The sequence below is a fragment of the Hyperolius riggenbachi genome, chromosome 5 (assembly GCF_040937935.1).
Source record: "Hyperolius riggenbachi isolate aHypRig1 chromosome 5, aHypRig1.pri, whole genome shotgun sequence".
NCBI classification, from domain to species: domain Eukaryota; kingdom Metazoa; phylum Chordata; class Amphibia; order Anura; family Hyperoliidae; genus Hyperolius; species Hyperolius riggenbachi.
In genome coordinates this window covers 140,907,876-140,932,621 of record NC_090650.1, presented here as the reverse complement: position 1 = coordinate 140,932,621, position 24,746 = coordinate 140,907,876, and the positions used below count along the sequence as shown (strand labels likewise).

The 24,746-nt window shown below is 46.8% G+C and overlaps 1 protein-coding gene across 4 annotated transcripts in view; it reads left to right on the top strand.

Moving 5' to 3' along the window:
- Positions 1 to 22,712, top strand: part of ZDHHC3 (zinc finger DHHC-type palmitoyltransferase 3) — a 321,718-nt gene extending 299,006 nt beyond the window's left edge. For all 4 annotated transcript variants that reach the window (XM_068236325.1, XM_068236324.1, XM_068236326.1 and 1 more), the window contains one exon: positions 21,910 to 22,712. In XM_068236325.1, the coding sequence (XP_068092426.1) occupies positions 21,910 to 22,185 (276 nt within the window). In that variant the 3' untranslated portion in view covers positions 22,186 to 22,712. The remainder of the gene's footprint in view (positions 1 to 21,909) is intronic.
- Positions 22,713 to 24,746: the final 2,034 nt, after the last annotated feature.

The following is a 24,746-nucleotide window of genomic DNA, read 5'->3' as shown; positions in this document are numbered from 1 at the left end:
ACAGGGTGAGACAGAAACTCATCTGTAGAAGAAATAGCGACATCAACAGGATAAACTTTATTAGGCATATTAATTTTACTTTTGACGCTGCATAGTCGAGAAATTTTCCCCATAGCAGGGTCACAGACGGAAGATCTCAAAGATCTGTTTCTAAATGACAAAGGATCCCACACATCCTTGAGGAAACCGGCAGACTCATGCCGATCACAATCTGCAGGAACATCCGAGAAACAGGCATCAGATCGCACAGATTCAAACTGCACACTGTCAGGAGCGAATCCTTCAGGATTCGCACAGGAATCAACCACAGCGGCACACTCATTCATTTCAGATTGCACAAAGTCAAGACTCACATGCTTTACCCCAGAAAGGCAGGAACAATCATCCGAGAACGATGTCTTTTTATTGGAATCAATCGGTTGGTGTGTGTGCAACTCATCCAAAATGGTTTGCCATACATAGATCACCAGATCCACATCATCCTTGTCACATTCATCGGAATCAATCAGAAGGTACATAGAATCGAGACAAGCATTCAAGACATTTTCGCTTTTTGCGATGTAAAAATCGCAAAAGGCTTTCCAATCAAAATCGAATTCTTCCAGCAAGGCCCCAACATCCCAGGAAGCAAATGGGGGTTCAAACAGGCCAGTATCCAAATAATCTCCATATGGGTGGAGTTCAGGAACAAGAACAGATTTAACTGCTTTAATATAGTGTGCGATCCTACCTATAGCAGGATCCACATAAGCTTTGGATTGGGGCAAAAAAGCCATAGACGGAACAACATCATTATAAACATCAATAGGGTGTGTTTTATTCTGATGCTTGCGTTTTTTAGTTTTTCTCTTTTTAGCCACTTTGCATGTCTGCTGTTTAAAACCTGAAATGGCAACAGACACATTGAACTGATTGTCATACTGAAAAGTTTTGCATTGAAGGGAAAGATCAGCTGACCTATCAGCAGCTACACACTCAATCAGAGCAGGTGGTAAGCCAGGCAGTTTAAACCAGTGAGAGAATATCACTGCAAGAAACTGATACAGATTATCATTCCAAGAATTGGTTTTTAGCACATCATATTCCCAGGTGAACAAATCATTTTTTAAGAGCACATAGGCAAACAGAAGAGCCGATGTGGACGGATCAGAAATCTGAAAGGTGGGATTCAGGCAAAACCTCACACATTCAGAAAGAAATTCCGCCTTGGTCTCTGAATTTAGCCTTTTAAAGCTCTTAAAGACACAGGACCCAAACTCGACAAAATCTTACAAATCGGAATTTCCGTCTACACTGGGGATTTGGGTTGGGCTGTTCATACTGTAACGATTGTGGAACTTTCTCCGTGATCAGCGCACAACGCGTGCGCTGACACAGCGGAAATCCTCCACAAGCGTATATTTGCAGGCACCAAGCAAAAGGTGCTACGCGCCCGTAGAGGGAAAATTCCTGTCGGCAGATGGCGCTGGGGAGTGCAGAGGAACCAATCCTCTGTACCTCCACAAATGCCAGACAGGAATTGTACGAAGCGCAGAACGCAATCGCAAGAGAGGCGATTGCGAATAAGACGAGCAAAGGGACAGGTTGTATGTGTGTGCGCCAACCTAGTCGCCACCTCGCGACAGTGCACACACAACAGCAGATATGAAACAGGAACGCGATCGCGAGAGGTGCGATCGCCAGACGTGACACAAGGCAGATCAGAACAGAATACGAGGTTAGCAAAGGCACAGCAAATCATACAATGAGGAGATGCAGAAAATAACAAACGCTAGCTAACCGCGAACACCGCAACTCATTCGCAACAGTGCACGTGCTTATGCGCGTTCTCCACGTGACAAGCACAACAGAGACAAGCACGCCTAACCAACCATCGACAGACAAACATGTAACAGGGCAGCACGGTGGCGTAGTGGTTAGCTCTCTCGCCTTGCAGCGCTGGGTCCCTGGTTCGAATCCCAGCCAGGGCACTATCTGCAAAGAGTTTGTATGTTCTCTCTGTGTCTGCGTGGGTTTCCTCCGGGCACTCCGGTTTCCTCCCACATTCCAAAAACATACGGATAAGTTAATTGGCTCCCCCTAAAAAAATTGGCCCTAGACTACAGTACTTACACTACATAATATAGACATATGGCAATGGTAGGGATTAGATTGTGAGCTCCTTTGAGGGACAGTTAGTGACAAGACAATATATATATAAACACTGTACAGCGCTGCGTAATATGTCGGCGATATATAAATACTAAATAATAATAATAACAGAGGATGCGAGCGCTTGCTTAACGGTTACCTCACCGAGCCTTCAGCAAGCGGTCGTAGCAGACAAGACAGACACACGAAAACAGGGACAAGCGAGAGATAGGATCCACAGCACTAGCAAAAGTGGCTAGCGCGACCCAGGTACAGAGTAGCAGAACAGAAGGATCCACAGCACTAGCGAAAAGTGGCTAGCGCGATCCCAGGAGACAGAACAGAAGGATCCACAGCGCTAGCGAAAAGTGGTTAGCGCGATCCCAGGAGACAGAACAGAAGCATCCACAGCGCTAGCGAAAAGTGGCTAGCGCGATCCCAGGAGACAGAACAGAAGGATCTACAGCGCTAGCGAAAAGTGGTTAGCGCGATCCAAGGAGACAGAACAGAAGAGATAGCTGGTAGCAACCGCTGCACCAGCTATACTCCAAGAACAGAGATCAGAACCATTTCCTGTCGACCACCGCTGGGACAGGACAACAGCAACAGAACAAACAAACAGATAAACAATCCTAACTGCATTAGGGTATCTGCCTAGCACAGTTTCCAGGAATTACTCTAAGCTGATCTTCAAACAAAGAACATGGCTGACACTCTCCAGAGTGTTTCACAGGAAGACTCCTTATGAACAGCAAAGCATTGTGGGACACACATAGTACTTATAGTACACGCCTCCAATGAATGTGGCCAGGCAATTTTCATGACAACGTATGCAAATTCCTCTGCAAGCACAAGCTGCAAAACTGACAGAAGCTCTTCTTTCCAGAGTCCTGCAGCATGCAAACCTACACAATGGTCAAAAAGCTGCCTGCCTGCACAGGCAGCTGAGCAAATCATCACATATGTACTCTGTATAGTGTTGCAGAGGATGTCAGTACTATATAAATACATAATAATATGGTAAGACATTACACTATGGTAGGATTAGATTGTGAGCTCCTCTGAGGACAGTTAGTGACATGACTATGTACTCTGTAATGTACTGCAGAAGATGTCTGTGCTATGTAAATACCTAATAATATCTAATTTTGTACCCGGCTCTGGTACACTTTAAATACATTGGCAGAAGTTCACAGATAAGCATGACAGAGAACATGGATAGAGAAAGCAACATAGAGTGGGTTGGCAGGGAAAGTGAGACAGGACAGTGGGCCTACAGATAGTGAGAGTGATAATGAGAGCACTAGCCTAGAGGGAGAGAAGAGACAGGGTGGGCAGTGCAATAATACAACTATTTTGTCAGCCTAGTTAGATTACAAGTATACACCATATGTAAAAGTCCATTTGCTGACCATAATCATTCAGCCCCCACCAACATCCCACACACAGCACAGAGGGACAGTGCCTGCACCACCAGCATTCTCTCCCCCAAACATTGCCCTGTCCCCTTGTAAGTTTCAGAATGCAGCAATGCAAAACAGACAGCAGATTCTTACTGCAGAGCAGCCTGTCAGTGCACTCAGTCTTAACACAATGATGCCTGACATTCCTGATGCTGCCTGCAGAGTCCGTGCTAAGGCCCAGTTCACATTAGCGTTCGCTATCCGGATTTTCCGGATCTGATCCAGACCGCATACTGTACAAACGGAACGTACGTTCCGCATAGCAATGCAAAGGCTATGCGGACGTTCACATACGTACGTTCCGTACAGTACGGAGCCAGACCGGATCCGGACTCTGGACCCTTTTCCAACATGCGCTATTTTTTGTGTCCGGATCTCCGGCCCACGCATCCTGACTGGAGCCTGACCTGAGCCTGACAGCACCATCCGGAACACAGAAACCAATGGGAAACGGAAGGCACAGAACACACTGCCTACAAGAAACCTGACGTTCTACCCTACTTCCTATGCGTATCCAAGCGGCCATTTCGGATGGGGACACATGGGCCAAGCATGTCTGGAGTGGAGCAGCAGTGACAGACGTGCTGGAGCTGTTTGGCAGAATGTAGGAGGTGGAGGTGAGGCCTACAGCGAAGGAACCTGATTGTACATGTGCACCAGGTGCACCTTCTGCTGACCCGAACATTTTTTTATGTATATTTAACCATTTTTTGCCCACGGATCCGGATGGCAGCCTGATGCATGCCTGATACAAACGGACCGGATCCGGATCGGAACCGTACGGTTCTGATCAGGATCAGGTCCGTTTACTTGCCAAAACGCAAGTGTGAACGGGGCCTTAGAAGAAAAGGCTGCAGCACAATTGGTTACAAGTACACAATGCAAAGCCCAATCCCCTCCGCGTAGCTGGCAGTGGCAGTGCAGGCAGAGGCTTTTTCCTATTTACCTCACCATGCAAGCACTATTGTCTTCCTCCTCCAGCAGGTCTGTTCGGCTGCCTCTAGGCAGCTCCATACTTTGGTACCATGATGCCGAGGGAAGGGGCGGAGAGCCGAGCAAATCTGCTGGAAGAAGGAAGGAAACAGTGGGTGCACGAAGGGGTAAATATGATAGAGCCTCTGCAAATAGGGTCAGAAGAGCCTCCCCAGCCTGTGACCTCCCTGCTCGCTCCCCGTTTCGTAAAATCTAAAGCTCACCCGCATCTAGAGTTGGAGAGGGAAGGGAATAAGGGCAGAGGCTCCATCTGATCGCTGCCTGCTTCTCGTGTACCATCAGGACTTTTCATCCCTGCCGCCACGTGTGACGAGAGAGTCACATGTAACCAGACCCAGCCATCCTGCCTGCCCTCGGCCGCCTGCTGCTAGCCGATTATCTGCAACGATGGGCAGTTGCGGATGTGCTGGGTCTGGCTGCCTTCAGCAGAGTGTGGGAACTGGCGAGAGGAAGTGGAGGAGATTGCAGGGGAGGCCAGACGGGCGGCATGAATAGCGCGGTCAGAGGCTTTGATGTTGCTTGCACTGCAAACATTTTGCTACCCCCAGCCGCCCTAAAAAAGGGCTGAAATTCTGGTGCCCTAGGCCGTGGCCTAGGTGGGCTTGCCAGAAATCCGGCCCTGATGCCCGCCGAGCACGCACACATGACCGCCCTTCTGGCCCCGTCCTCCTCCTGCTCTCTGCAGTGTCTTTGCGTCTTGTCCCTGCACATGCGCAGTGCTAAAAAGCACTGACACACGGACAGACGCAGGGACACTTGCCTATTGTTAGGTAGGATTTATGCCAATATTACAATGTTTAAATGTTTAAAATATGTCCCTAGTACTATGTAAGGAGACAATATTTTATTTGCAAATAAAGTTTTTTTTCTGTTTTACATCTGTCACTAATTAGAAGCCCTTATTTGCAAAAACAACAGTAATATATCCTCACGACATACATATACAGTATATTTAAAAAAAAGTTGAGTCCCTAAGGTAACTATCTATGGGTTTTCTTTAAGTCACTTAAAAAATGTATACAAGTGTTTTATTTTGGTAATTATGGGAGGGACGGTAAGGGGTTTAAATTATTGAGTTTTATGTATTTTTAAGGACCACAGGCTTACACCCCCCCCCCCCCCCCCCCCCAGTGACCAGGTCATTTTTTTACAATTCAGTGCTCTGCAGATTTAACACTTCGTTGAGGAGCCATACAACCTGGCACACAAATTAATACCCCCCCCCTTTTTTGTTGCCACCAACAGAGCCTCCTGGTGGTGGCATCTGATTGCTGCTGCCACTGACAGTTTTTAGTTTTTAATTAATTTTAATGTAATTTTTTTTTATATAAATGTACTTATTTTTGTATTATTCTCCCCCCCTCCCCCGCGATACAATCAGTGATCACCTCTCATAGGCATCAGCCTATGAGAGGGGATCACATTGTAGGCCACTCGAGGGGACAACTTTGTCACTAAGCTGTCCCCTTATAGCGCTGCACATAGATCACAGCCCTGTATAAAGAAAATCTCTGATTGGAGCTCCATAATGAAAGCAGGGATGCGTGTGATCCCCGCTAATCTCCACCCCCAGGACTGGACACAATTCTGCAATAGGCGGTCCTGGGAGAGCCACTCTGCGGCTGTGGTTCTGCTTTAGACAGTCGCAGAGTGGTTAAATGTGATGTATAAGGTGTATTTTTACTATTTGGCCACTAGACATCACCATCCCTGGAGCTATTCAAATCCAGACTGAAAAGCCACCTGTTTAGCCTGGCATTTCCGGACTTATAAAATTCTTCCTCTGTACCATGATGGTCTGAGCCATGCTTATGCGCTTTGAGTCCTACGGGAGAAAATCGCTTTACAAATGTTATTTGTTGTTGTTGTAGATGTCCCTCCACTTTATCTTTCAGCGCGAAACAGGAGGTAATGTGTTTGCCTGGGCAGGGAACTACTTACTACTTCGGTATTCCAGGCGCCGGAGATCTGCATCACTGTGCATCACGTGTCTTCCATCTCCAATGCCTCTCATTGTACTTCCTGATTAGCGGACGAACAGTGAGCGGCATTGGAGACTGAAGTTCTGCGGCAGAGCTCTGGCGTCTGCAACCAGGAGGCGGTGAATCCTCTGCCCACTGCCACCACTGCGCCCAGGTGAGGGAGGGGGGAGTTGGGCCCCCTTTCCACCAGTACTGGGGACAACTATAGCTAACTAACTATACTTGGGACACCTATAACTTGCTACCTATACATACTGCGGGCGCCAATAGCTAACTACCTATAATGGGGACACCTCTAACTTGCTTCCTATACTGGGACCACCTATATCTAACTACATATACTGTGGATTCCTATAGCTGGCTACCTATACTGGGGCAACTATACTCAGGCTCTGCGCCCTTCATATGACACTTGCCTCAGGCATTGCATACTCTAAGGCCACCCAGCATTGCAGGCAGTAGCACCCAGCAAAGCACCCAGCCCTCCCCAGTCAGCCCTGGCTACCTAATGCTGATATATATATATATGTGCACATGGCTACTTAATTCTGTTTTCTGGGGAACATGGCTACTTAATTTATGTATGCAGGGCCCATTTGGATACTAAATTATTTTTCTTTGACACACCTGGCTTTATTTTGTTCATTGTAAGGCACCTGGCTACTTAACCACTTCAGCCGTTAGTGTTTTTTCACCTTACGCATGTAATGATCGGCTCTGCTGTCTGCACAGGCAGACAGCTGTTTGACCATTTTGTAAATCTGAGTGCGGCAGGTCCCTGGAAAAGAGACCTGTCTCCACTCTGCAAGCGGCAGAGTTGCTGTTCTGGGGAGGAATTTGCATCCACTTGTCATGCAAATTGCTTAGCTGCTTCCTCTGATGGCTTGCAGTATAAAAACCATTTCTTCCCAGAATTCCTGGCTGGTAATGATGGTTTGTTCCTGCTGACTTACCTGGAGTCTCAGCCTTTGCTAATCGTTTAAGATTATCTTAGAGTAATTCTTTGGGAGTGCACTAGGCATTCCTTCTATCGTAGTCAGGTTGTATTATCTGTTTGCCTTCTACTGTCTATCTGTTGCGATTGTCTTGTCACCAGCGGCGGTCGACAGGAAATCGTTCTGTCTGTTGGGATCGCATTCGCCCTAACGGTAGTGGCGGTGGTTCCTTCTGTATTCTGCCTTAGCGGTGCTAACCAGAGCAGTGGTTGCTACTGGTAGCCCCATCTGTCTGTCTGTGTGGATCGCATTCGCCCTAGCGGTAGTGGCGGTGGTTCCTTTTGTACTCTGTCTGGGAGTGTAGGCCAGAGCTGCGGTTGCTGCTGGCTACTCCTTCTCTCTGTCTTGTCTGGTACGAACGCTTGCTGTAGGCTCGGTGTGGTAACCGTTTAGCAAGCGTTCGCGTTCTCTATTTTCGTGTTTGTGTTACATTGGTTAGTTAGGGTGGCACGCTTATCACTGGGTGCCTAACGCGCGGTGATCGTGTCTTTGACACGTTCGCTGTTGCGAATGAGTGCGGAGTTCGCGTTTAGCTAGTGTTTGTTATTTTCTTTGACGTTCTGATCATTGTTATTTGCTATGTCTTTCTTGCTACACTTGTGCTCTGTCTGATTCGGTCTTGTGTCACTATTGCCAATCGCCACTCTTGCGATTGCGTTCCCACTTCGTTTCCGCTGTTGTGTGTTCACCGTCGCTAGGTGGCGACTAGATTGGTGGACACACATACATTGGCAATCGCCACTCTTTCGATTGCATTCCCACTTCGTTTCCGCTGTTGTGTGTTCACCGTCGCTGGGTGGTGACTAGATTGGTGGACACACATACATTCTGTTTCTGTGCTCTCTCTCTCTTTAAGGGCTATTTTGCCCTGCATTGCTTCGACTCGTGCAATTCCCAACTGGCATCTGTGGCAGGGCAGAGGCTGTGTTCCTCTGCACTCCACAGCTCCATCTGCCGGTGGGAATTTCCCTCTACAGGTGCATAGCACCATAGCTGGGTTCTGTTAAATTACACGCTTATGGAGGATTTCCGCAGTGTCAGCGCACATCTTGTGCGCTGACCACGGAAATAATTCCACAATCGTTACAACGCATCCGAGCAATTTTCACCTCCCATTCATTCACCAATAACTTTATCACTAATTATCACAATGATATAATCTATATCTTGTTTTTTCCGCTACCAATCAGGCTTTGTTTGGGTTGTACATTTTGCTAAGAAATCTTTTATTCTAAATGCATTTTAACGGGAATATTAAGAGAAAAATGGAAAACATTCATGATTTGTCAGTTTTCGGCCATTATAGCTTTAAAATAATACATGCTACCATAATTAAAACCCACGTATTTTATTTGCCCAATTGTCACGGTTATTACACCATTTAAATTATGTCCCTATCACATTGTATGGCACCAATATTTTATTTGGAAATAAAGGTGCATTTTTTTCATGTCCATCACTATTTACAAGCTTATAATTTAAAAAAATATTAGTAATTTAACCTCTTGTCATGCATATTAAAAAAGTTCAGACCCTTCGGTAACTATTTGTTTTTGTTTTTTATTGTAATTTTTTTCTAATTAAAAATGTTATTGAAATATTTGTTGGTGTGTGGGAGGTAAACCGTTAACTTTAAATGTAAAAATGTCTATTCAGTTTAATAAAAATGTATGTAGATGTAGTTTTACTGTTTGGCCACAATATGGCAATTTTTTTTTCTTTTGGCTTCCTGTAAGCATACTTGCAGGAACTGAAGAGGGGATGTATAACTCCGTAAAAGCCAGGGATGGTTCTAATGGACTTAGATCAATGAATGCATAGTCCCCAACCGTCCCATTTTCTTCGGGACTGGCACGATTTGGGAGGGCTCTCCCGCTATCGCGCTATGACCCCCCAGTGTCCCGGCTGGCTGGGGGGTCAGACGCAGGGGCGGACTGTTTGCGCAGGAAGGGAGGCAGCCAGTGAAAGGGAGCTGGTGGCAAAGCGGCGGAGAAGGGGGGAAGTCTCCCCCCCCCCTTCCCTCACCTTGGTGCTCCCTTTTCTGGCTCTCCCTTCCGGATTAATGTGTCTCTCTCCGATGGCGCAGCGGCTGACAGCAGGCGGGGAGGACTTACCGCTGTTACGCAGCCGCCGGAGAGAGCTGTGATCTGTGCGCCGCAAGTCTGGTCTAATCAAGACCAGACTAGCGGCGCACAGATCACAGCTCCCTCTGCCGGCTGGAAGGACATCGGTAAGTCCTCTCCGCCCGCTATCACTCTGCCGCTGCGCCATCGGAGGAGACAAATTAATCCGGAAGGGAGAGCCAGGAAAGGGAGCACCAAGGTGAAGTAAGGGGGGGGGGGGACTTCCCCCCTTCTCCGCCGCTTTGCCACCAACTCCCTTTCACTGGCTGCCTCCCTTCCTGGAGGCACCTATACACCTGGCTATACTGGGGGCACCTATAGACCTGGCTACATATACTGGGGGCACCCATACACCTGGCTACATATACTGGGGGCACCTATACACCTGGCTACATATACTGGGGAGACCTATACACCTGGCTGCATATACTGGGGGCACCTATAAACCTGGCTGCATATACTGGGGGCAGCTATACACCTGGCTGCATATACTGGGGGCACCTATACACCTGGCTGCATATACTGGGGAGACCTATATGCCTGGCTATACTGGGGAGACCTATACACCTGGCTGCATATACTGGGGACACCTATACACCTGGCTGCATATACTGGGGACACCTATACACCTGGCTGCATATACCGGGGACACCTATACACCTAGCTACATATACTGGGGGCACCTATACACCTAGCTACATATACTGGGGGCACCTATACACCTAGCTGCATATACTGGGGACACCTATACACCTGGCTGCATATACTGGGGAGACCTATACAACTGGCTGCATATACTGGGGAGACCTATACAACTGGCTGCATATACTGGGGAGACCTATACAACTGGCTGCATATACTGGGGGCACCTATACACCTGGCTGCATATACTGGGGAGACCTATACAACTGGCTGCATATACCGGGGACACCTATACACCTGGCTGCATATACTGGGGAGACCTATACACCTAGCTGCATATACTGGGGAGACCTATACACCTAGCTGCATATACTGGGGAGACCTATACACCTATACACCTAGCTACATATACTGGGGGCACCTATACACCTGGCTGCATATACTGGGGAGACCTATACAACTGGCTGCATATACTGGGGGCACCTATACACCTGGCTGCATATACTGGGGACATCTATACACCTGGCTGCATATACTGGGGAGACCTATACAACTGGCTGCATATACTGGGGGCACCTATACACCTGGCTGCTTATACTGGGGGCAGCTATACACCTGGCTGCATATACTGGGGGCACCTATACACCTGGCTGCATATACTGGGGAGACCTATATGCCTGGCTATACTGGGGAGACCTATACACCTGGCTGCATATACTGGGGACACCTATACACCTGGCTGCATATACTGGGGACACCTATACACCTGGCTGCATATACCGGGGACACCTATACACCTAGCTACATATACTGGGGGCACCTATACACCTAGCTACATATACTGGGGGCACCTATACACCTAGCTGCATATACTGGGGACACCTATACACCTGGCTGCATATACTGGGGAGACCTATACAACTGGCTGCATATACTGGGGAGACCTATACAACTGGCTGCATATACTGGGGAGACCTATACAACTGGCTGCATATACTGGGGGCACCTATACACCTGGCTGCATATACTGGGGAGACCTATACAACTGGCTGCATATACCGGGGACACCTATACACCTGGCTGCATATACTGGGGAGACCTATACACCTAGCTGCATATACTGGGGAGACCTATACACCTAGCTGCATATACTGGGGAGACCTATACACCTATACACCTAGCTACATATACTGGGGGCACCTATACACCTGGCTGCATATACTGGGGAGACCTATACAACTGGCTGCATATACTGGGGGCACCTATACACCTGGCTGCATATACTGGGGACACCTATACACCTGGCTGCATATACTGGGGAGACCTATACAACTGGCTGCATATACTGGGGGCACCTATACACCTGGCTGCTTATACTGTGGAGACCTATACACCTGGCTGCATATACTGGGGAGACCTATACACCTGGCTGCATATACTGGGGATACCTATACACCTAGCTGCATATACTGGGGACACCTATACACCTGGCTGCATATACTGGGGACACCTATACACCTGGCTGCATATACTGGGGACACCTATACACCTGGCTGCATATACTGGGGACACCTATACACCTGGCTGCATATACTGCGGAGACCTATACACCTAGCTACATATACTGGGGAGACCTATACACCTAGCTATATATACTGGGGAGACCTATAAATCTGGCTGCATATACTGGGGAGACCTATACACCTGGCTACATCTACTGGGGACACCTATACACCTGGCTACATATACTGTGGAGATACTTTAAATTGATATATTACTAATTTCAAAATGTAAATATGAAGGAAAATTAACCAGGATAGAAAGGACCAGTGTGGTTTGAATTCTAAAACCACATATTTTTCTTAGGAAATCTTTATGGTATGCGTGACTAGGGGTGTGGCGGGGGCGTGATAAGGGGTGTGGCAGGGGCGTGGCTTAAGTGTCCCTCTTTCTCATCTCAAAATGTTGGGAGGTATGTGAATGGGAACTGCTTTCCCATTCATTGATCTCCGGCTAACAGGCGGCCCGCGCACCCCGGCGGTTCCGGTCCTGCGAAAACCGGCAGCTCCGTTTTCTCATGAACGTAGCTTTTACGTCCAGCATGCATATTTGGACGTAGAAGCTATATCCTGAAGGCTAAAGTGGTTAATTGTTTTATCTGGAGGTGTGTGACTACTAAATATTTTTATTTAGCAGCATTTAACTACTTGATGAATTATCATGAGGCATGTAACTACTTGATTATTTTATCTAACATTTATCTGGTCAGACCCACTCTCTGTGAATAACACCGCTATTTATTTTGTGTATTTTTTGGTCTGCCCATGACCCATCATGACCACACCCATGTTCCAGTGCATGGCCACTCCCCCTTTTTTTTTTTTTCTTTTTTTTTTTTTGCTGCACCGTGCGCCATCTCCCTGTTATGGACTGTCCTCAGAAGAGCTCATAATCTATTCCCTGCTATAGTCTAATGTCCTGAGGGGAGGCCCAGGCTGAAACTTTCCTGGTTGGCCGTTAGTGTCCCAGTCCGACCCTGTGCACAGCAGCTTGAAAACCTCACCTTATTATCAGTCTCAAGATGCCTGTTGGCTGCATAACACAGTGCCTCCTCCTAGATCCGCTATGGGCAAAGTGTGGGCCGTATCCAGCCTGTTCATCTTTTTAACATGGCCTGTCAGTGCAGGGTTGGATTCAGCCTCCCTACCTCCTTCTGCAGAGTTGCAAGCGGAGCATAAATTTACTCACCTGCTGTCAGGTTCAGTAGGCAGTTGTGGTGTGGCACACTTTACAGTATGTTCAGGTGCATAACCTAGGTATAAAGCGATGCCTGTATTGTCAGAAAAAGTCCAAAAAACTGTTAGCACACCTGGCTTTTTCAAAAGCAGAAGCGTTTTTATTAAATGTATCAATGCACCTGTCCAAGCACCATGAATGACAACTGTTTTGGGGCCACACATGGTCCCCTGTTTTAGATTAGTACAGACATAATCATTATCATCAGTCTGAAGCTGCCTGTTGGCTGCACAGCACAGTGCCTCCTCCAAGGTTTGCTATTGGCAAAGTACAGGCCGTATCCAGCCTGTTCAGCTTATTTAATACAGGCTGCCAGTACAGGGTTGGATTCAGTCTCCCTTGCTCCTTCTGCAGAGTTGCGAGTGGAGCATAAATTTACTCACCTGCTCTCAGGTTCTAGCACCAATCTCCCTGCAGCTGCATGTTAAGCGTCAGGTCTCCACGGATACAGAAGAGTCATGTGACCTGCCACCAGCATTTGTCAGCATGTCACGTGAAGAGCGACGCTGTGGCATGAATGCAGGGAGATTGTCACTGGAAAGTGAGAGCAGGTGAGTAACTTATTTCATAATCAGAATCAGAATCGGCTTTATTCGCCAAGTATGCCAGAGACATACCCGGAATTGTTTTTGGAGCACATGGCACGGCATTTGTACATACATACATAGACTTGCATACATATGGCGTAGTGAGGGCTACATAAACATGAACATTGTGAGGGGCATACAGTCAAGCGGGGGTTATATGCAGAATGAACAGAAACACAAGTTGTCATGTGAGGTTCGAGTTCAGTTGGAGTACCGCCTGGGGGAAGAAGGTACTCCGGTGTCTGGAGGTTCTGGTGGGGACAGCCCTGTAGCGGCGGCCCAATGGAAGGAGCTTGAAGAACCGACAGAGTAGCAGTTGCCTAGCTTGACCCTCTGCGTTCTGTTGAGAAGGAAGTCCCCGATCCACCTGCAGAGGGGGGGGGGGGGGGTACTCCCAGCTGTGCAAGGTTGGCCAGCAGGATGTCAGGGCGGATGGTGTTGAAGGCGGAACTGAAGTCCAAGAACAGTAGTCTGGCGTAGGAGTTGGGCCTGTCGAGGTGCTCAGTAATGTACGCCAGGCTGATGTTGGTGGCGTCCTCCACCGACCAGTTTGCCCTGTAGGCGAATTGATGTGAGTCAAGGAGGGCATTAGTGGAGTGCTTCATGGAGGCAAGGACCAACCGTTCAAGGATCTTCATGATGGTGGGGGTTAGGGCCACTGGTCTGTAGTTGTTGAGGTCAGATTTACCCGTCTTTTTGGGGACTGGGATAATCGTGGACCTCTTGAAGCAGGAGGGGACCTTGCCCACCATAAGAGATCTGTTGTATATGGAGGTGAGTACAGGGGCCAGCTGGTCTGCACATGTCCTTAGGCAGATCGACGTCACGCCATCCAGGCCTGGTGCTTTCCTAGGGTCGAGCTTGCGTAGGTGTCGTAGTACTTCCTCCTCACAGACTGCAATCAGCGCGTCACCGCCATCTCCCGGGACAGGTAGGGGGGAGTGCGCCCCATTGTCCGTGGCCGTTGTCGTGTCGGGCTGCTTGGGTAGCTTTTCGAACCTGCAATAAAACTCGTTGAGTTCGTCGGCCAGTTTGGTGCTGGGGGCTGCTTGCTGGTGCGGGGGCTTGAGGTTCGTAGCTGCCCTCAGGCCTTTCCATACCTCCCGTGAGTTGTTGGACTGGAGGCTCAGGCTCAACTTGTCCGAGAAGGCCCTCTTTGCGTTTTTTAGTTCCCGATTTAAGTCATTTCTGGCAGCTCTAAACTCCTCCAGGGAACCGGACTTGTGCGCCACCTCCTTCAGTTTCCTGAGCCATCGCAGCTTGCTGTTGAACCAAGGCTTGTTGTTGGGGTACACCTTGAAAGTCTTGGTTGGTATGCAGGTGTCCTCACAGAAACTGATGTAGGAGGTGACATTCTCTGCCCATTCCTCCAGGGAGGGAGCTGCCAGTGCTGCCCAGTCCGTGCAGTCAAAGCTTGCCTGAAGCTCCAGCTTTGCCTCCTCTGTCCACTTTTTGTAGGAGAACAGAGGCGCCAGCAGGATAAAAGTGGATAAAAACTTTAAAATTTGCTGGGAGGAAGTGGTGGACTTACCTCCATAAAGCAGACACGAAAGACTGTCTGAATAGTAGTCACATTTATTAATTAGTACCCCAAAACAGTGCAACGCGTTTCGCAGGCCCAGCTACACCTGAGGCGCTGAGGCGCTACACCTGCTATTGCTGAAATTCTGTCTTGTCCCCATTTTTATTGCCTGATGAAGCGGGCTGGGCCTGCGAAACGCGTTGCACTGTTTTGGGGTACTAATTAATAAATGTGACTACTATTCAGACAGTCTTTCGTGTCTGCTTTATGGAGGTAAGTCCACCACTTCCTCCCAGCAAATTTTAAAGTTTTTATCCACTTTTATCCTGCTGGCGCCTCTGTTCTCCTACTGCTATACCGTGTCCACCCCTGGTGGAGGGGTGATCTACCCCCTTTCGCATCTACAGAGAGCGACTTCTTATCCCTGAGTGAGGACAGGTCTAATCTCCTCACCTGCCTATACAGTGGTTGCCTGTGTGGTAACCCATGTTTGTGAGTATAATTTTCTCACGATAACCTTTAATTCATTTATGCTTAACATACTACACTATATTGGGCTCTCGGTTTCTCTACACTTTATCTGTCCACTTTTTGTTTGACCTGACGACTGGCTTGATGGTATCAAGGTGCCTTCTGTAGGTGGGGATCAGATGGATTCGGCTATGATCGGAGTTCCCCAGAGCAGCACCTGGGGCAGCCTTGTACGCGTTCTTGTGGACAGTGTAACAGTGGTCAAGGGTGCGATCATTCCTGCAGGGGCAAGTGACATGTTGCTTGTACTTTGGCAGTTCTTGATTCAGGTTTGCGTGGTTGAAGTCTCCAAGTATGATTAGGAGTGCCCCTGGATGCAAGGTTTCCCACCGGGAGATGCAGTCGCTCAGTGTGCTCAGGGCCTGCTTTGCATTAGCATTGGGAGGAATGTAAACACCGACAAGAACAAAGGATGTGAACTCTCTGGGCGAGAATTGCGGCCTGCAGATGGCGGCTAGGATCTCGACATCAGGGGAGCAGCTAATGCTGAGAATGGAGTTGTCAGTGCACCATGCAGAGTTTATGTAGAAACATATCCCGCCACCCCGCTTTTTCCCCGAGAGGGAGGAATCACGGCCGGCATGGAGGAGGTTGTAGCCTGGCACCAGCAGGAGGTTGTCGGGGATGCCATCGTTCAACCAGATCTCAGTGAAGCAGAGAACTGGGGTGGTCCTTCCGATCGCAGGTTTACTGTCGGAGTAGGAGCAGCTCGTCTACCTTGTTGGGGAGAGAGCAGACATTCGCTAGTAGGATGGCGGGGATGGGGAAGCGGTACCCTTTCTTTTTGAGTTGTACCAGGGCACCTGCCCTGCACCCCCTGTGGCGCCGCTTCCTCGGGGCGCTGTTGACCCTGCTAGTTTGGTGGTCAAAGTGGGAGCTGACTGTGTCACGCAGGGATCTGCCACTGACCGTATAACAGAGGGCTCTCGTTTCCCAGTATAGTAGGTCCTCCCTTGACAAGACTCTAGGCTGTGGGGGCCCGGAGTGGAATACCTGCCCTCCGCCTGGGCCTGGTGGGGGAGGCCTAGTGCGTGAGGCCATGAGCTGGCTGCCCCAGCATATGTAGGTTCAGTGAATTGCTGGCCCTGTGGGAGCTGGTGCTGGTACTGATGCTGGGTCAGTGGTGTAACTGGCATTGTGGGAGCTGGTGCTGGTTCAGTGGTGTTACTGGCACTGTGGGAGCTGGTGCTGGTACTGGTGCTGGCACTGGCCTTGTGAATATTGGTCAGCATGCAGATCTGAGAGTGATCAGGTGCCCAGAATATGTAGGCAGGGGTATATATGCCCAGTGTTTGTTAGTCAGGGATATGTGACCCAGTATGTGTAGGCAGGGATCAGCAGATTTTCATCTATGCATAGGGAGGGGGATAGAGTCCCATCTACCACCTATACCGGAAAGGGGGGCAGAATAATACTGGCTACCTAAACTGTGGAGGGGCTGTCTAATAATGGGGGTACACCTAGATACCTAAATTGGGGAGGGGCTGCTTAATAATGGGGGCACACCTTGGCTACCTAAACTGGGGAGAGGGGGCTGCCGAATACTGGGGGCACACCTGGCTACCTAAACTGGGAAGGGTGTTGCCTAATACTGGGGGAACAGCTGGTAACCTATACTAAGGAAGGGTTGCCTAATGCTAAGGGGAACATCTGGCTACCAACTGGGGTGGGGCTTTGGTGACCCTGCCTTAAATATTATTATTACTGAATTATGTACAGCGCCATCATGTTCCAAAGCGTTGTACATTATACATACAAGAAATGGGTGCATAAGACAAAGGGAGTACAACATAAGTGTGACACTTAATACACATTGTTCTCCAATAAATAAACAGCAGTTCCAAGAAACAATATGGGCGGAAGCCCTTCCCTTGTGTATTTACAGTCTCTTAAGGGGTTGGGGGAAAAAACACAAGATGGAGTAGTGAGTAAGGAAGATAATAATATACCCCCTCTGTTACTAGATCCTCCTACCAGATACTTTTCTCTGCCCTCTTTTCAACCTTGGGCTCTATTCACAAAACTTCTAATACATTACTTATCACCTAATTGATAAAGAATAACCTTTCAACACAATTACAAGCAAAATAATCACTCAAAGTTAGTTGTTCCTGATTAACTTCAAACAGGTGAAAAAGCTTTGTGAATCATGCCCATTGTGTTCTCTATGGACCTTATCTCTGTTCTTCCTAAGCATACCGATTGCTCACCATAGGGTTTTGATCTCCCTTCTTCTTCTAGTGCACCCCCCCATAGTTTGCTGCCCACTGCTCCTGGACTCCCCCCACCTCATAGTCACAGCTGTGTTATCAGTCCAACATATGGCAGCATGCAGTGGAGATATCCAGCCATGGCGTTGCACAGTGATGGTGCCAGATACCGGGATGGGCCTGTATCTCCAGGACAAGTCAGCTTTTTTTATGGAGTGGCAGAAACCAGTGATGACTTGCAGTAAGTTATGGGAGGAGGTCCTATGAGTGGCAGGGACACCACAGAACGCAGTATGAAAGTGAATACAGCTAAACAAGCCCTAAAAGTGCCCCCAGGAGATGAGCTCACTGGAATCTGGAATATATATATCAGTCACTATGGAAATTCCTAGGCCACTGTTCAGTAAAATCATCCCATAATGTTGCTTAGCTAAATGTCTCCTCTCCATAGTGTTGACTTGGTGATAACAATTCTGCCCCCGATCATTAAGGGTCCTTTTATACTTACCGCATTGCGTTGCGTCTCGGTACACTCCTACTCATCACAATGGCCATTACAGGAAGTGGAACGTTTTTTTTTTTTCCTTGGCCGTATCATGGCTATAATTCTTGGTGTGACTTTTTGGCTTTGGTGTGGCGTGATTGTTCCAAATCACAATGCACCAGTTATAAAAGGACCTTAAGCATGAGGCAGAATTTGGGTTTTGCAAATCGTAGCTTGTATGAATTGATTTATGCAACAAGCAGCTGTGTTAATTATTTAGCAATTTAATTGACCCAACTTCCCTCTCCTTGGTTTAGTTAATTTGCAGGTTAGCAGTCAATCATCACTAGTGAAGGATTAAGCCTTATACACAAGTTAGATTAAAAGTTGGCTGAGCTGGCTGATATTGATCGCCTCTGTCCAGACTCTAGTGTAAGTACAGCGGCCCTCAATACCTCAGCCAGCGATCAAACCAATGGATCAACTTAGCTGAGTGCTGGCCGAGAGCATTGTTCTCCCCACTCAACCCGCCCACCACGTGACCCTCCTCCTGCACTGCTCAGTTGGTCTTTCTTACCCACGGACAGCGACAGAACACATCGGTAGCCTGGAGGCTAGCAAAAAGCATCTACGCAGCTTCGCCCTGCATTTCGTCCTGATCCCTGCCTGGCTACTTACCTCTCGTGCATATGTACAAGGTTTACAGGTGTGTCTGTTGGTGTTTTTATTGAAAAAAAGTGTCTGCAGGTAGAAGAGTGTGCATCTTCCTAATTATTTAAACTAAATTGATCAACTTAATTACTGTGGTTCCTTTCATCTAACAATGCAACTCTGATTTAAAGCGGACCTAAACTTCCTCTCTGCTCTAAAAGATACACAACAGCATAATAACCTTTAAAAAAAAAAAACAAACAAACAAAAAAAACTTTCTTTGTTACAGCTGATACAAATCCTAAAATAAATCTGCACTGTTTCTACTTCCTGCTTCATGGAAGCAGACATCTTGTTAACAGCCTGTGCTTTCAAATGATCTTATCTGCCATCTTTGCCGTGGCAGTCATGTGACACCAGGGAGAGATTAAATTACAAATTGTGATTAGACACAAAGGAGGGGGAATTAAACAGGCTAAGCTCTTTAAATACATACAGGGTGCATTTATCTCTGTTTTCCTTCTGTCCTGTGCAAGAGTTCAGGTCCACTATTAAGTGGAATTTGTCAGAATTTACCTTTTGTTTGTTTCCCTTTTACACCAATAGATTAGCCACAAAATTATAATTTATAAGAACAAACTATTGTTTAAAAAAGAACAGGATATATGCATTCTCCCCAGGAAGCCTGATCAGTGAGTTTTGTCACATAAAGATAGCACTGAGTCTGTTGTTCTTGCATCTCCAAGTGTAGAAGAAGATAATGCTTGACTTAATAGGGTGAACTTCTGTGTGCCAGCTACACCGATTGTAAGTAGTACACTTCTGTTTTCCTAAGCAAAGCTTTCTGATTGAACTGAATTCTATGTAATTATGTAAGATTGCTGCTTACAGTAGTCCAGGAGTTTTCAATGTAAACAGTGGCACATATGACTATTTTTGTTTTGACAAATTTACTTTAAATAGAAACTGTCCTGTTTCTTTGGAATCTCGCATTAAGAGCTTATTAGAAGAAGTTAGTTAATGGTGTTAAATCAGCTTTACAGTGAACAGTACCTTGTCACTCTCCCTTGCTGTCCACACAGTCATGCCTATTCTTGTGAATTTGCAAGAAAAAAACATATGATAAATAACCTTAGGGGACTTTAATGACCCATTATGGTTCACAGTTCTGCCTCTTTACCTGGCTGAGGAATGGAACTTCCTAGGCCCATATGCAATTAGCTTTTCCTCCTAAGTTATCTCCTAGGATATAATAGTCATATTCCCTTTAAAATAACTTTTTCTAGCATTTTACAATTGAAAAAGTGCCCAAACCTTGGTGAACAGTACTGTCAAAATCATTCGGAGTAATGTCTTACTTGCTGGTGGTTTCAAAGGCATTTTATAACAAGATGTGAAAGTGTCGCCTAGGAGAAAACTCAGGAGAAAACTTGAATTGCATATGGCACCTAGTCTCCTTCGCCCAACAATGTGGGCTTTTTACAGTCTAGGAAGCAGAAAAGATGCCCAGTTCTGCAGTGATCTCTCTCCTTTGTGCCTCGTCAGCTTCTGACAAATCAGAACATTGTAATCCTATCCAGTCTCCAGTATAAATAGCAATGACCTGTATAAATCTAGGGTTAGGTTTAGGAATTATATAGGAATGCTATTACGGTAACTTTTTTTGTTTTTCTTTTTTACAGATTTTTTAAGTCTTTGTATGAACCTTTTAAAGGACTAGCTTACTGCAAATAGGTGTACTAGTTCACCAGGGAACTTGGCAAAGAGATCTCAGAAATGAGAATAAGAATCTCACGCAGGACTTCTGAATGATGTACTCAGTTTGTCGGTGATTTTATGATTGCAGAAATAATTTAGCAGATTTGCATGAACCTCATGTTTACATCATGTGCACATTAATGGAAAATGGATGTTAGTCTGAGGGTCAAACCCAATACAGCATAGTGGTTCACACCTGTGTTACTACATTATTACCTGTTCTTTTGGATGTGTCATAAACAGTGTAGATATACAGTGGCATAACTGAGGAGCTTTGGGGCCCCCTGTGCAAGCTTAACATGGGGCCCCAAGAACTCTGTTGATATGAAGCCCCAAAACCTACCAAGGACAGTTTCAGTGTCAGAGAGGTATAATACAAGTAAGAAAACAGTTAAAGGACTTCCGAGGCGAGGACAACAAACTATGTTTATTCACCTGGGGCTTTTTCTAGCCCCTAGCAGCCGTTTAAGTCCCTCCCCGCAGCCTAGGTCCTCAACTACTGCACAGATGCAGTACGCACCCGATGGCCTGGGTACAAGTGGCCCAGAACAGGCACAGAAGAGACAACCCTCCTGACAAACCCGCCGATCATTACGGGCGGCCAGCTGGACACCGAGGAGGACTGGGGCTGTGACGGAGAACTGAAATGGCTGCTAGGGGCTGGAGGAAGTCCCAGTTGAGTAAACATAGATTGTTGTCCTCGCCTCGGAAGTCCTTTAAGGATTACTACTATTCAATTTACATATAGAGGTGTTCATTACCAGCATAGCACCAATGAAAAGCTAATAAGATGGATGAAGGAGGACCCCTATTGGGGCCCTGGTGCGGTCGCAACCTCTGCCTCTCCTGTTGCTATGCCACTGTAGATATACTGTATATATTATGGCAGTTGAAGTTGCTTGTGCTTCACATAATACATTTCTGATTAATGTCAAATAGTGCTCTGCTTGTGTAAACTGTTCTGGACATATGTGAATTTTCTGAGCAGCTACTTTTTAACACCATGTTTGCATGTTTCTATTTCTTCTTTTCCAATCCACAGGGCATAGAAAAGCTTAAGAAGGCATCCGCATCCCCAACGTGGGAAAAAAGTAGCAGCTGGGTTGGGATGAAGCAAGCTTTTGGTGGTAGCTTCTCCCCTGGATGGTTCAGTCCTTTCTCAGGAACTCTATATCAGAAGGTGCCATCCGATATTGAGAGTGGTGGATCTGACAAGGGCAGTGAAATAGTCGTCGGCAAGCTGGTAGGAAACGTGGAAGTCATTGAGATGGGAAGTGGGGATGAATCAAATCAAGAAAATGATAAAGCCAACAAGTAGCACAAGAAGAAGCAAACCATTCCGTTTTCATACCCGTGCTAGGTTCTCGTTATTATTGGGTGATGAAGGAAAGATAACAGACTAGTCTGATTTCTGATCATTTTATATTCCTACACTTGCAGTTTTTGTGAAGTTTATATCGGCCAAAAAGTCATGTAGTATTTCTTCTGGTTTCATACAGATCAGTCTTACACTCCCTGTATGATACCAAGTAAGGATGTATCTGTAGATGATACTGTTTTTATGGCAATCGCAAAAAACGTGAAAATACAGCAGACTTGAGGGATATCTGTTAGATCGAATTGCTTGCTAAAATCAGGTATAATTAATGTTTCTATGGATGGGAATCATTTATATAAAGCTGCATATGATGACCTTTAAAGCAGATCTCCACTATTTTTGTACTTCTCAGCTACACTCTCCATCGCTATTAAATACTCTAAATTCCTATGACTAAATATATCTATGCAGGCCGGCCTCATGTTGGGATCTGCTGCCTGTCAGGAGAACACAGACAAATCAAGCTGCCCCCCCCCCCCCCACACACACACACACACACACACACACACCCTCTGACCATTTGATCCTATGGGAAGGGGAAAGGGGCATGGCTGAGTCATTGCTCACCTTCCCTACGTTTGTTCTTATGGGGGATGGATGGGCTGAGTTTGTTCAGGTGACTATAGATGTTAAACTTGTGCATTCGGCACATCTGCAGGATTATTTGAAATAAAAATAATAATTTTGTTTGCTTTTGTAAACACACAGTGAGTGGAAAACCATGTACAAAGAACACAAGCACAGTGTCCTCCTGTGTGTTACATGAAAACTCTTAAAGTGTACCCGAGGCAACATGTGACATGAGATAAATGTGTATGTACAGTGCAAAACATATTAATAACCAGGCTGTTTTATTGCTGCCTGAAAGATTTCGTTTTCAGGCATGCAATTGACACCTTTTGTATTGTTGGTACCTTGTCAGAAGGGGAAAACTGGGAAGGGGGGAGATTTGCCCCCAGGCAGCCACTCATTTAATGATTTAGAGCTGCCTGGTGCATTCAGGTTTTTTTGTATAGGGCAATGTAAACCACTAGGCTAGCTGGCTGATGGAAATAAATGCCCAATAACATAGCAATTAGAGGGAGGGCAAGCTGGTAACACAGCATTATGCAGAGCAGAGGCTTGCCTGCAGGGTTTGTGGGAAAAAATCTGTCTGGTCTCTCACCATTGTTAAAATGACTGCATGTACACAGCTACCTAAGGTATTCTCTAGGTTTTTGACAGTCTCTTGCAGACAGTCCCTAGATTCCAGAAGGGCTGCTTGCAGATAGTCCCTAGACTCCAGAAGGGCTGCTTGCAGGACTTGTGTGATAGATTGGCAGGGACACGAGTAATGTCACAGGCAAGTAGCCTCTGTGTGATGTGGCTGCAATACAGATAATCTCTGCTCCAGGCTATTCTCAGTCTCTCTCCCTCATTCACCTTTGTTTCCCCCCTTCCCCTAGTGCTGGCTGGTTGTGTCTTATTGTCATACAGGAAAGCTAAATAAGTGCAATCCAGGCGAGGCAAATATCTTCTTTACTCTCTTTCAGCCTGTCTCCCCTCTCTGCCTCTCCCCTTTTCTCTCCTCTGTAATTCTCTACTTTGTCCCCCCATCTTACCCTCACAATTAATTCACCCCAATCTTGTTATTAGTAACCCAAATCTAAATCTGGCCATACATGCATCGATTTTTACTGACAGATTCTTTCACTTTGATCAAATCATATTGGCTTTTCGTCCTGTCTTTAGAAGAATGGAGGAGGGGGGGGGGGGGGGGTGCTGTAACTTCAAGAATTAGCAGAACAGATATCATGGTGCCAGGAGTCAAGTTAGTAACGATGTGTTGCATGACTGAGGGAGATGGTGGCCTGGTGAAGGGGGTATCAGAGATGGAAGTGGGGCATATTTGAGGGATTCATAGAGGTGGTGGTGAAGGGGAAGACATAAATGTGTGTGTTTGGGGGGGAATGAGCCTTGGTGAATTAAAGTGGCCGTACATCTCTCAACTTGATGGCCGATCTACCAGCCGTTTCGATAATATCGAATCGGATGAAAATCTGTGCCACCACAAGCATGCCCAATCGAAGATTTGACTGATTTCGGGTGGAAATTGGTTGAATATATCAATCTGAGACACTGGGAAATCTCGGGCCGATGTGGTCGATCAAGTGCGATAATAACGAACGATGTACGCGACGGAAACCCCAGCTGTTGTAACTCAAAATGTATTATGTGATCCCCCCCTCCTGTATTTCTGCATTGGCCCCACGTGACTACTAGCATATAGCACGTGGGGCGCATGTGTGATGTCATTTGGGCTGCTGTGAAAATGGGCCTCTAGTTTATGTTTTCCCTTCAGGCCAAAAGGTCCCAGTCCTCCCCTGCTTTTTGGGAATATAGTAAATTTCACTGATAAGCAAATTACAGCCATAAACATTTTCCTGGCAGAATACAACTTCTGAGGGCAGGGGAGAGATAGAAAAACATCAATAGTTCATGTATTTTAACTCATGGAAACT